The sequence below is a fragment of the Acipenser ruthenus genome, chromosome 3 (assembly GCF_902713425.1).
Source record: "Acipenser ruthenus chromosome 3, fAciRut3.2 maternal haplotype, whole genome shotgun sequence".
Taxonomy (NCBI): Eukaryota; Metazoa; Chordata; class Actinopteri; order Acipenseriformes; family Acipenseridae; genus Acipenser; species Acipenser ruthenus.
Window position 1 is genome coordinate 20,823,771 of NC_081191.1, and position 14,548 is coordinate 20,838,318.

Here is a 14,548-nt window from a genome sequence, read left to right on the forward strand (position 1 = left end):
CCATCCCTACCGTGAAGCATGGTGGTGGCAGCATCATGCTATGGAAATGCTTCTCTGCGTCAGGGCCTGGAAAGCTCGTGAAGATTGAGGGCAAAATGGATGCAGCAAAGTACATAGAAATCCTGGAGGAAAACCTGCTGAAGTTTTGCAGGTTATGCAAAAACAAACAATATAGATATGGCTTATTTTATAAACAAGGATGTAGCAAAGTATTTTAAAGAAACATATTGTTAATTGAAAAGCCTCACAAGCTAATGCTGTAACAACATGACCCACCTTCAAACTGAGCTTGTTTTTACTCAGCATCTTACACTTGGCATAACATAGGTCTTTTTTTAAAGCATGAATTGTATTTATATACTTTACATTGTACTAAATAATATAAAACAAACTCTAAGCAAAGACATTACTGCTTAGTTTATGCAACAGCAAAAACAATATATTTTGTAAGGGTAGGCAAACTTTTTATCCAAACCTTCAAATAGTATGTGTCACTTTGGAGAGCAAAACTTGAGCTGATGATGGTAATGCATCATAGTGATTAAAGACACAAATGACAGTTTACATTTTGTATGTGTTTGCTCGTCATAGGGATTAATTTTGTATTAGGCCTGTTAACATAGTAATATGAATGAATACTGTCTATTGTACTGATAACTCTTCATAATAGCCCAAGTTGTAAAGCTATTGAATTAATCATGTAATGAGCATTGTGTTAAAACTCTGAATAACATATATTATGACCGGTGTAGCTGAAGTAATTTGCATTATTTTGTTCTGATTAAATTCAGACAACACCACATCTTCCTCAAAATGCTAAACCAACCAAACTATTTATCAGTGGATTTATTTTAGAACAAACAGTAGATCCTTATTTTGTAAAACCCATTAATTTTAGAGTAAGGTTTTCGATTGAATTGATCTGATCTGTCACAAAAGCAGTAATAACAAAAACTATGTTAGCTTAATAAACGTTTATTATTACCTTGATACTGTGCATTAAATCCCCTGTATCGATGGTTGCTATCGGTTACAAAATGCAGCCTCAGCCAGTTCTTGTTGCTTATGATAGGAGAAGGTGTATTCATTCCTGATAACCTAAAAGTAGAAACAAAATAAATGAATAAATATGTTATAACCATCTATCTCTCTAACAAGATGAATTCAGTGTCTTTGAAATAACCTAAACACTAGAACCCAGTAGATTTTTACATACATTATATTATATATTAAAAATGCTTGTTTTGATAATGTTGTTGTGACAATGGAACTTTTCCTCAAGAAAGAAAGATGCCAATTTAAACCAGTTTTATACTTATAGCAGGCCTATTACATGAAAATGTAACGTTTGTTACATTGGATAAGTTGTTAAAGTCAGACAACTATAAGTCCACGCTGCTGAAAATAAATGTGAATTACCTGACATTGTTAATAACCACCTGATATAAAAATGTGCACATTGTTTACAATAATAAGATAAATTTAGGAGTATAGACATTGTACATTAAATTTACTACTTCTTCTTTATTTTTATTTTTTTTCTTGGACTGGCTTAATATGGGCTCCTTAACTAGGTCTCTTGAACCAGCTGTGACCATTCCTGATCATTGCTGGCATTTCTAACAGGGCAAACATTTTTGATGATCAGATTTCCACGTATTCAGATACATCCATCACTGCAAAAATCTTGGACTTGCCATTGATATTGATGACGTATTAGTGTAACGAACATATAATTTGAAGGAAAGACTCAGAAGTCAGCAACAGGGCACTTTATGACTGATAGTGGTTATCCAAGAATACTGTACAATACTGACTAAATAACAACCATTAGTCTTTCTGGCATATCTTTAGCAGTAGAACACAAATTAATTAACACAGTTCCAGTTCCTTGTTATACATGAGTAAGGATATAACTGCATCATCATGATATCTTGAATCAGTTTATTTTGCTTGTGATTATGACATGTTTTTGTATTTGTATTGCACCACTCCAGTACGCATGCTGTCATCACTGTATTATTATTATTATATTGAGTGCTTTTTGCTCTCTTAAAACATTTCTGTGACTTATTAATTCTACCCATTTTCTAACACAGTCCCTGTGCTTGAAATATATTCCACTAACTATTGAGCTTTTTCAGTAATCCGCTCTGGCTGTAGAGGCTCTTAAATCACACTTCAAACCTACACAACCACTTCACAGCATCTCCTCAATGTCCACATTTACATGTGTTTCTCCATATTCATTCCTTTTGTATTTTCTGAAACCTGCATCACTGGGTGTAGCTTTAAATGAGCTAATGTAAAAATGTGCTGTGTTTTGGAAACATTAGCAAAGAAACCATAAGAAAATGATCAAAAATGTTGCTACAATAGTTGCAGTACTGCCACACACTGGACATGGCGTGCTTTGTTGTAATGCTTTAGATATGTATTACTCAACCTTTGTAGCATTTTGTATCAATACATTTTTCTACAGAATTCAGATTGTTTTAATGTTTTTATTCACACATCATGAGTCACGTTACAAGAACATGGTCTTAAAGAATTATTCAGTATTAACAACATGGCTAAGTAACCCATTCAATACTTTCAGCACTCCCTGTGTCTCTAACCCTCTGTCTTAAGTCTATCACCACTTCTACTGTGATTGAAATTAAAAGCTAACGTGAAAAAGAAACCAGTAATGTTGTTGCAGGAAGGACCATGATCCTGATCCACGTGACGTTCAAAAGACAAATCCTCTATAGATGTCTAATACTCCTGAGTAAAGTTGAGAAATGAATTATGCTGCAGTATGGACAGTGTGAGACTCAGCAAAGGCAAATTCATGTATTTATTGTAAGCCCTCCAAGCTGTAACCAGTGTTGTTAGTGGGGTGCATTACCACACAACCTTTGTCATACCCAATCCACCCAACAGAACTTGATTGTTTTGTTTTTTTTGTCGTTTTTTTTAATATAGATTTTCCCAACAAGTCCACACTAAACATGTAATTGTCTGCAACTCTTTACTACCAATAACCATTGAATATACAAATTAAAAACCTACTGCTTAAAATTGAGTTCAGCTAAAAAAAAAAAAAAAAAAAAAAATTAGAACAATGTCCTTACTTAGTACTTACTTAGTATTAGAAACTTAGTATATGTATACTTTCTACAACAAAAAAGTCAACTAGAACATGACACATTATACATTAATATCAATCTGATGCACAGCATGCATGGTGATAGAGCCTTTTTAATCAACATTGATAACCAATAGTGCCTATAAGCTAAACGTCTTAAAATGAATCTTTCATACAGTAAAACAATGTTAACACATCTAACATTTTTATATTGGCTAAACATTCGATATTGATAAGTGGATTCTCAATCTGATGTACTATCTCAATTAGCTGAAATAAAAGGATGATGTCACCTCTGAAAAGCACAATCATATCCCTCCAGTAAAACCTTCATAGTTTTTGTTGTGAATAAGTTAGTGAATATAATATTTACTGGATCGACAACACAGGAGACTGAAATCCTCTGTTCTCACAGTGGGGGAGAGGGAATAATTGAGTGAGAGTGCCAGTACAATTTTTGGCATCTAAATATATGTGTCATTTGCTGGCAAGGACATAATTCCAATTTGATACTGTACAAATGGATAGGACCTTGTATGGAGTTGCATTAGAACAAACAAATGCAGTTCAGTCCTAGTTATACAGTACATAGCAGGTGAATCACTGGTGTGGAACAAACACAAAGGTGCTTGAGTGGGATGGTGTTTTTTTATGGAATGAAAGTTACAGAGAACGACTGAAAGGTGTTACTATCTCTTGCTGCAGTGTAATGATTTTGCGTACCATTGTTGGACATTGCTGTTTTATTTTATTTTTTCTTTCTTTCTTCTTATTAGTACAGTACATTAACCTTAAAAAGAGTTCCATGTGACAAACGGTTGCAATTAAAAGCTGACTGCTACATGGGTTTTTCAAAGCCAACACATCAACAACAAACTGTTCTCAAACTATCGTAAATAATTGCTTTTCCTTCATCTTAATCAAAATCACAGAGAAGTAAAGAAGAAATGCCAAATTTACACTGAATATTAAACAAATGTGAAAGTAAGCGGAACACCCACTTTTAAGCTGAGCTGTTTCACCAAATGGGAATTAAATGTGATGTTCCACTGCTAATTGACTGTGATTAACCCTCTGCGGTCCTTTGTCGGACTGGTCCGACATCGTAATTTTCCCTTTCCGGTCAAAAAGATGCAAAAAACAGCTCTAGTCGTTTTTTCTCTGGAAAAAGCCGAGAAAACCATTCGATGGACGAGTGAGACCGATAGGAGCCGAGAGAAGCCAAAAAAAAAAGGGGGGCGTATCTCATGAACACTGATAGACCCGACACCACATAGATAACACGGACATACACAAACAAGAGAGCTGCTTCCGCATCCAGCGCTCAGAGAATATCACAGACATTTTTTTAGATGTTATAGTAATAAAATAACGCCTTTGATTGCATTATTGAGGAGTTTGGTGATAAAACGAGTGATCAGGATGATTTATCGGTATGTACTATTATTACGAGTTATTTGAAAAATATAGCGAACAAGGGGTGGGGCGGGGCTGGAGATGCAGTACTGAGTGTCCTGTTGATATGCCGTGCCTTTTAAACCTGTTTTACTGTGAAAAAAAATACTTTTAAACAGCGCGTCTAAAATAAACTGCGCGTGTGAAAATAAATTGGACCTGACGCGCCTGACACACACTTGATAAATGGACTGCAAGGGGTTAACCATGTTATATTAACTTTTGATTCTTATAAACTCTAAAAAGATGTCCCATTTTGCCTCATATGTTGACAAGTAAATGTTTTCAAAAATATTTAGATTTTATTCAAAGCTAATTCTTGCTGTGGCTACTTACTGTGTATGAAGTTTCCCTGAGACTGGAAGCCTTGATTAGTTTGTACATTAGGAAGTGACTGGGAGTTCTACGAAGCCTTAGCAGGGTATCACTCTACAGCAGTGGTTCCCACCTTTTTTCAATGCAGGGACCACCTTGGTATTTGGATTTTTCCCACAGACCACTTGCCACGCATTTTTTCACAACAGCATTTTGAAACCAATTTGTATATAAGTACATGTAGAAAGTAAAGTATTTATATAACGTTGAAAGTTGGTGATGGCAAAGTTTCTGTTTCTTTTGTTTAAAATGTTTATTTTTTTCACATTCTGAATGCTTTGCAGATAAATGGTGTCGAAATCTTGCAGGTTTAAGAGTTTTATTTGACAAAACTTCCTGGCAAATAATGCACTGGGGCTTGCGTCGTCCTCGGATCCAGTAAACGTACATGCCAGTGCTAGTCCCCACAACCGTTACCTCATGTAGCAAATTAATCTATCCATTTCCAACACAACTTATTCACCAACTTTGCTCTATGTACATACAAAAAACACTGGAATACAAAGACATGGTGGGTGGGAAGCAATCTGAAAAATGATTGGAGAGTGTACAGCAGTGTTCTTCGCGGGCCAAATCCGGCCTCTGAGAGCTTTTTATGATTATGCTTTTTATTTTAAGATACAAAGTTCCCCTCAGATGGTTTGGAGAAAGGATCATATATAGTTTTCACTTGTAACTACAGCTAACTTCAATTTTGTTATTGGTGACATTTTCTAATAATTTTATCATCGAAGTTATACCTGCTTTTAAACCAATATGGTAATCATGAAATATTGCTATTTTCATGTTGACAGCATCAACAGTAAACAAGACACACAGAAAGGACAAGTATTATGAATTTTATTTTTAGTCCGCACCCCTGTCCCACCAGAGCGCAGACCAGGAAAAACAGTCGCAGTGAATGCTGTTTTTAAGAAAATATATCATGACAATTTCACTTTCTTGTTATCCTTTTTGAGGGTAAAATACACACAGCACACGTTTGAATGCTTGCTGTTCACCCTGGTCCACATCTGACATGGAAAACTATTTGAATGTAGTTTATGCGTGCCCAAAAAGAAAGGAAAATAGATGTCTATTTTAATGTCATAGTTTTAATAAAATTAAGATTAACAGCATGAAGTTTTAATAGCAATACAGTAATACATATATTTGCTTTGTATTTTTATTATTAAATGTCAATCAGAAATCGTATCTTTATCCATGTTTTGTTGTGTTTTTTTGTTTTAATTTAGTCATTTGAGTTAGGAATATTTAATGCAATGCGCTACATTTATTCGGAGCAAAAAGGCTGGGGCAGCCAGATTATGTTTTTTTTTTTTTTTTCCGGAACAGTGAACACAAGCAGTAGAATGAGCACAGATTAGAAAGATGTGCATTTACTTGAATGCTAGATGTAGATTTTTTTAAAAATAATGCTGGATAAAAAAAAAAAAGTCTGTAATTTTGACAAAATAAATGTGCCTTTATAGTGTAGTTATTTAGTTAGTATTTGTTTCACATTATAAGCTGTATTGCACCAAAGGGAGCTGTAATATACAGTATATACATTTATAAACACACCCGTAATAAAAGAAAACAGATAAAGGGGAAAAATGCAGACTACATACATATCTTATAATTATACATGACATGGTTAAAGCTGTTTGTTGTGTTGCTTAGTAATAGTAGAAGCACAACGTGTGATTGTGTAGAAATGGGTTTTTGCAAGAACTGTGTAACCGAATTTTGGGAGTTGTTTGCCAACCACCTGGAGTTTACTCATGGACCACAAGTCCATGGCAAGACCTATGGACAATGGAACAGAGAAGGATCAGCTTCCTAATCAGGTCCACAGATGACGTTCTTCCATCACCGCAGAACCTAAATGTGTTGGTAGGAGAGAAGCCTGCATGTCCTTTGTGTGGCTCTGGCTATCCTGAAGCACATTCTTAAAGGACATTAGATGGCTCTGAGCCGGGGTCGCTTTACTTGGCGTCATGACCAGGTGCTGTGATGCATTAGCATTGGAAGAGTGGCGTAATAAGATCAACAGCTTGCCGCCAATATCAGCATCTTATTTTCCCACCCGAGATTGCTACAACTACCCTTCAACCTGACATTGTCCTGTAGTCAGCCTCAACACACCTTGTTCTCCTGGCAGAGTTAACAGTATCATGGGAGGATTCTGTGGATGTGGCATATGAGAGGAAGACACTCTGGTATGTTGTGTTAGCTGATGAGGTGGAACAGCAGGGGTGGAGAGCCTGGGTTTATCCAGTAGAGGTGGGTTGTCGAGGATTTGTCTTGCACTTCATGACCCAGCTTTTCAGAGATTGGATTCAGTGAACAGGAATTGCGGCGCATAGTGAAAGTTCTATCTGAGGTGGCAGAGAAGTAGCAACTGCCTCTGGTTGAGGAGGTAAGAGGTCGATTGGGGACCTCAAAAGAGAGTTGATTGAAGTTAACATCAATGAAAAGGAATGGATGGCTAAGGCAAGTAAACTGAGCTGCGTTTGGTAGGGGATAAAGGGGAGTGGTGCTGGGATGCCAGCATCACTGTTGAGCCTTCCAGAGGTGTCGTGGACTAGTCGATTTAAACACCAAAGACTGGAGGTGCCCACCTGATGACCCTTGCGAAGTGCCCCACCCAGCCAATTCCAGATGGTTGCCATGCTGAGACACTACATGCCACACTTTAGTTGACCCCTGGAGCCAGCATCACTGCCGTCGTGTGTGCTGATGTGCCAGGGAGGCCGCAAATAGGTTGATCCCTGGAGCCAGCAATACACTTCAGCCATCAACACCGGGCCAATAGGAAAACCACCTGGTGGAGGAAAAGCACTGAGCTCATATAGTACAGAGAAGCTACATCTTGGTTGGTCCCCACCATGAAGTAAATAACAACTACTATGGGGCAGCAGTGTGGAGCAGTGGTTAGGGCTCTGGACTCTTGACCGGAGGGTTGTGGGTTCAATCCCCGGTGGTGGACACTGCTGCTGTACCCTTGAGCAACGTACTTTACCTAGATTGCTCCAGTAAAAACTCAACTGTATAAATGGGTAATTGTATGTAAAAATAATGTGATAGCTTGTAAGTCGCCCTGGATAAGGACGTCTGCTAAGAAAATAAATAATAATATAATTAAATGAAAATCTTTGTCTACGGCAGCTCATTAGCGCCACAGAAATAAAATGGTGTTATTTCGCAATAATTATTGAATTATTACTAAATAATGTTGTGTTATGTCGCAACAATTATTACATTATTTCGAGAGAGTTTTCATCAGCAATAAAGGTGTCATAGTGTAGCAGAATACCTTTTTTCAAATTGTACACAGATACAATTTTGAAAAAAAAGCATAATACAGCAGAACTATGGTAAGAAAACTAAATAAAAACACAATGGTGTAAAAAGAGGATGCTTACACAATAATGGGATTTCACCCTTTTGCACCTACCAAAGCTTGACTAATGCCCAGCTCCTGTTCCACATGCAACACACACACACACACACACACACACGCACACACACACATTTCTTTTAAAACAGTTATCCCAATGAAAGACTGCTTTATTAACTCAAGGTCATAAAGACTAACAGAGAGTGAAGTATAAGAAGTACTGTACTGCATAAGAAAGTTTCCACCGCTGTCAGACTTCAATTTGAATAGCGAATGCATCAACAAAATGGACACTAATGAAATGATGCTGCTCTGATAAAATCAGTTATCTATCAAATACGAACATATCTCTACAGAACCTGCTGACATTGATAAATGTATGGATGTAGTAATGTCCCAACTGAAGACAAAAAGAACTAGGGAGAAAAATGCACCATCCCACTGTTCATCTCTGTTTGCATGACCATTATTTTCTAATAGTTTTTAAAATATTGCAAACACATAAACACACACACACAAATAACTCCAGAGCTCCATGGCAGATATGCAAAGGAGAATGCAGTTGGAATATTCACCACATAAAATGTTTAAAAAATACATCTCTATTGGGCTCCTGAGTGGCGCATCCAGTAAAGACACTCTGCGTGGAGTTCAGGATGCGCTCTATAGCCTGAACGTCGACGATTCGAGTCCAGGCTATTCCACAGCCGACCATGGACGGGAGCTCACAGGGGGCGGCATACAATTGGCCGAGCGTCGCCCAGGGGGAGGGAGGATTAGGTCGGCCAGGGTGTCCTTGGCTCACCGCGCACCAGTGACCCCTGTAGCCTGGCCGGGCGCCTGCAGGCTTGCCTGTAAACTGCCCGAGAACTGCGTTGTCATCCGACGCTGTAGCTCTTGGGTTTTGATCCTCATGTGATGGTAGTTTAGTTACAAATTAAATGAATGTTCTTGGCATCTAATGAACAGTCTCAGCGCTCTGTGGAACCTATAAATGCCCTTTAACTGATTTGTTTCTCTTACTTCACTATATACACAAGCATCTCTAGTTGATGGCAGGCTGCAATTAGCTATCTTAGCCATCCTGGACAGTGGGACCCTTATGTTAATTTGGAAAAGTAATTTTCTGGCACTGATTTATTGGGGGAGTTTCCATGTGTGGTTATTTACATGTGAAGTGGCGATGCACATGCACATTTGGGAGAACAGCTCAAGAGGATCAGGTTTTTGAAAATAAACCCGAAATGTATCAAGCCATTTTTCATTTGGCTCAAGCACAATGTCTTGAATAAAATTAGAACACACATGGAAACTCCCCCATTGTTATTAACGACCCAGCAGACTGGTAGTTGGGTCATAATACCAACTATTCGACATACTGTAAAGTATACAAATTGCAAAGTTATATAAAATGTTTAGGACTGTCTGCCTATTCATGCCACAACACATGCTCTCTTGTGCTTCATTGCCAAATGCATATTACCCTCAATTAACCCGACTTTTTTGCTAGGAAAATATAAAGCTTTAGGAAAATATAAATTCAAGCTATAAGAATTTGTTATGTATGTGGCAAGATGATAATTTTCCCTTCACATAAACAGGTTGACCCAGACTGGGGAGAAGCTGTGTTGAGCTACCCCTGTTAAAATATATACCTACATTGTTTGCTTTAAAAACAGTTGTACCTGCCTAGAGAAAATAAGGGAGACAATTCCCCCATTTTGAGACTGAGAAGCATCTGTAGTGTTTGAACAGTGGGTATTGTGAAAGAGCTTGCAGTCAAGCCCAGGCTCTGCACTGCTATATAGTCGTTTTAATTCACGGGAGAATTAAAACGACAGGACTAACCAGCAATTCAGCCCTTAAACCTCCAGATATCCGTGTAGCCACTCTAGCAAAACTGATCTAAAGAATAATTAAGGAATCAACACATTAAATTCTGGACATTTAGAAAATACTCCCTAATTACAAGGGACAATTATGGCCATTCTAGAAAATGATATGTTTAAAGAAAAAGCTGACCTCGAGACTTGCTGTTTTAGAAAAAAATGGATGCACCAACAAAATCAAAAAGCATTTATTTGAGAGATTGCATGCAGCAATATTCACCTGGCGTCTCAACTCTCCCTGATTGCAACACATGGTAAGGGGCTAGTGGATCTTATACAGTGGTTTGAAAGCCGTAACGTTAGCGTTCATCAAAGGTATAATAAAGTTGCAGAATTAATAAATACATATATACCGAGCACTGGCACAAAAGTTTCACAGCACAGATGCCAGTATAAACAAACAATGTGTTAAAACTTTCCACAAAGTTTATAAAAAATTGATGAGCTACTGCAACCCTTATCAATGCAGAAAAAAAAACATGTTTTTTTCAACCAGCTCACAATTTTCTGAAGACAGAAAAGATTTTCGACCCCCAATGCAAAAGAAAACGGTACTGGAATTTCTTTGACGAAATTTTGGAAAAATGCAGAATAACTATTTCCCAATTTAGCAAGAAAGACTAAAAGATATTTGTCAGTTGTTACCAATTCTGTGGATGCTGAAAGAAGTGTTTCTTCATGTGGACACATTTTCACAGAGTAACGTCAATCCATGAAAGAAGACCAGGTTAACCAACTGACGATGGTTAAGTTTAACAGCAAAATATAATGCACAAGAACTGAGAATGGATTTTTTTGTCTTTCATGCAAACATAAATAACACATATGAAAAAGCTTTTTTTTACATTATATTAAAAGAACAAAACAAATAATAATAATAAAAATAAATAAATACAAAAACACAGCTAACATATGTTACAGAATCTATCAAATGCCCAGATTCCAATTAATTGTTATATTAACTATACTGTTCAGGGATCAGTGCCACAAACAGGAAATCCATTAGAAAAAAAAAATCCCCTTCTGTCGCTGAATTACATATTTGTGCCTGGTGAGATCCAGATCTTTTTTTTTAACAAATGATTTGTGTAGAAGTGTACTAGTAAATGAAAACCTAATAATATTGAAAACAATGTCCTTTTAAAATCCTGTTGCATGTATTCACAGAGATGTAAGTGTTAAATAAATGTCAGTAGCCATCTACAGCGTTCTGTTTATTAATCTGCTAATTATTTATTGCTCATTACGTGGCTTACTGCAGAGGCTGTATCGAAATTGTGTGGCTAGAGGACTAAATCACAGGTTAAAAAACAAACCGTGAAAAATGCAGGGCCCTATACAGAGGCACCTCAGTTCTTTCAACACTGATGCAGAAATTCACATGACCATTTACTTCAAAGTGCCATTAGAGCTGTACTTATCTGAAAGTAGAAAAAAAGAAGAAAACTGAACTTACAGAACTTGAAAAAACAACTATGCAATTTAATGGCTCACATTATTGTTAGTTTTTTTCTTGAGCTTAAAAACAGGGTTAATGACACAGTAAAATGATTAGTGAATTTCCCTGTGAACTTAATATCTCAGTACCAAAAATAAGGCTTTGTCTATTTCAGCATTCTCCTGTATTGTAAACATGCAACAGCATGTATTTCTTCACCTTGTACTGTTTTATACTGACAGACACTGCAACTGGTAGCAGTCAGCAAAGCAGAAAAATCAATAAAACATATCCCATTTGCATTTATAGGGCCTGGTCTTCCCTAACTCATTTTCCTCTCTGATTTGTTACATCAATATACAGTTTATATTTTATAGAGGTTCAGACAGATACAATTACCTAAAAATTGTTAATGCTGTGTGAAGTTTTAAAGTGTATCTGTTTGGCTGAGGTGCCATGGCTGTTTGTATTGACAGAGACAGAACCAGGGATATTTATGTCACTGACTTCATCAGGCTAGTAGGGGGTCTAAGAAAATGGTGCTTGCTGCCTATATTGTTCACATTAGGGCCCCTATATGCTGGTTACTTCATATTTAATAAATCTTGACTGCACATTACCATGACATAGGTGTATCACCACTTGTGTTTTTTATGAAGTTCTGTCAGTCTCAGTATGCACCTTCGTGTTTCTTTTATACTACACAATTTGTCAACTGCAAAGAACTAAAAACAACAATCATAAAAATCTAAAAACGTAACTTCTTATTTCAGTAAGCAAACTAAACTGGACAGTTAGATGCTAGTCAGTACGGTGTCCATATTAGGACATTGTCATTTCTCGCATCTTAGCGTCAGTTATCAGGAATTTCTTTGTCATGGATTATTTAGTTTGGCGATCAGTCGTCATTTCTCAATATTTTCTTCTGTCATCTCTCATGTGTTTTTTTTATGTCAACCATAAGCAGCTGCTCAACAAACATAAAGTTCAAATTATTTCAGTTTACTAAGCAGCTATTGTATTTTTTTGTATTTGGTATTGTGGCAGGATAGCTTGTGTGGCGACGTCAGACCAGGAAGAAAGACTGGACACAGTACTGGGGTATGGAAGCGCTGATGCGTATGTTTAATAATAAATGAACAAAATAAAAGGTTTGAGCAAAACAGAACACTGATATAAAGAAAAGGGCACAACAGTCAAAACAAATAGGTAAAATAAATCAACAAGAAGCGTGCTGGTGTAAACTCAGCTCGGGTAGCAATTGTTATTGGGTTTATTTCTTATTTTTTTATAACTATCTTGTCCCAGTCATCCAATAGTTATTTTCTGGTGATTAAATTAAAAGCATTCCTAAGTTAAACACAAATACATGAATTACTGAGATTACAAAATGACATCTGACTAGAACAGGTTTAAAATAGAATGTACAGGACAATACAATATTTTGTGCAAATATGTTATGCTTCTGTGATTTGTTGCTAACAATTTGCTAAGATCTTCTCCTTCTGGAATTTGTTGTGTTATAAAACATACAGTACTGAACACTCTTCTGTTCCCGGTAATGCTATTTCCCTGCTGGAGAAATAGCAAATTATCTAGGGTAAACAATTACCCGCTCAAGATCATTTATGATCAAAATGCAGCAGCAAAGGTTCTTACCGGTACCAAGCAAACAGAGCACATTACTCTGGCCCTTAAGCGTTTGCATTGGCTTCCTATCCAGTCCCGTATTTCCTTTAAAATATTATTGTTGACCGACAAGGCTTTGCACGGTCAGGGTCCTAGTTATTAATGGACCTTCTTAGCCCTTACATCCCTGGGAGACAGCTTAGATCCTCTAACTCTGGATTGTTAAAATGCATGGTTCCAAAACGTGTTATGCTTGGAGGGCATAGTTTTAGCTGTGTTGCTCCTTTTCTTTGGAACTCACTAACAACTTTTATCAGAGAATCCACAACAGTAGCCAAATTTAAAAATACCCTTAAGACTTACTTATTTTCTGCTGTACTTTCTTAGCTCTTTAATACAGTCTGCACTGTATTATAATATATTGTACTTACAATGATCAATTTTATCTCTATATTTCCCCATTTTATTGTATTTTATTTATTTATGTATTTATAGAATTTAAATTATTAATTGTTATTCTTTTTTTTTGTAATGTTGATTTGTGTTGTTTTGTTTTGTACAGCACCTTGAGACACGTAGGTGTGAAAGGCACTATCATAAATTAAAGTTATTATTATTATTTACAGTAACTTTCACAATGTCCATTCCATGAGCCAGGATAGTCACATTCCAACTTAATTATGCCCCTGTATCTACCCAACATTGATTCAGTTTCTCAATTCTAAATTATGTGAGGTAAATTTACTTTATTGATTACTAGATACTTTACTGACAAGGGCCAAAGTAACAGGGGACTTATTGTCAATATCCAAATGACAGCTGAGATTTTGTTTTGTATTTAGACGACCATGGACTAATTCAACATGACAAACTATTCAGGGTGACTAAATGACTATTCCTCAATCCACAACGATTACTGCCTCTAATTTGTGCTGGGAATTTGGGGTGTTAATTTGCAGGAAATCTTTTTCTCCTGATTGGCTCAATACATTGTCTTGGATACTGAGACAATGTACTATTGTCCTCAATCAAAATATATTGTCTGCTTTCCTGATTCTGACTAGCTTTCTCAGATACTCGGAGTGAAGACAGGTGGAGCGAGGACTTTTTTCAAACCTCTCCCAATGGCTACTAGAGGCCTCATTCCTACTCAGACACCAAACGTCTGGATCCCCTGGACAAAGCGTGCTCACTCTTTCTCCTCTCCTAGAATGAACACTGGCAAGCACTAGCTTCAGATACTGCTACTA

The 14,548-nt window shown here is 36.8% G+C and overlaps 1 protein-coding gene across 3 annotated transcripts in view; it reads right to left on the reverse strand.

The window, feature by feature from the left end:
• csmd3b (CUB and Sushi multiple domains 3b) overlaps positions 1-14,548 on the reverse strand; it is a 472,577-nt gene that overhangs the window by 236,314 nt on the left and 221,715 nt on the right. For all 3 annotated transcript variants that reach the window (XM_059012706.1, XM_059012705.1, XM_059012704.1), the window contains exon 6: positions 986-1,098. In XM_059012706.1, coding sequence (XP_058868689.1) covers positions 986-1,098 — 113 coding nt within the window. The remainder of the gene's footprint in view (positions 1-985; positions 1,099-14,548) is intronic.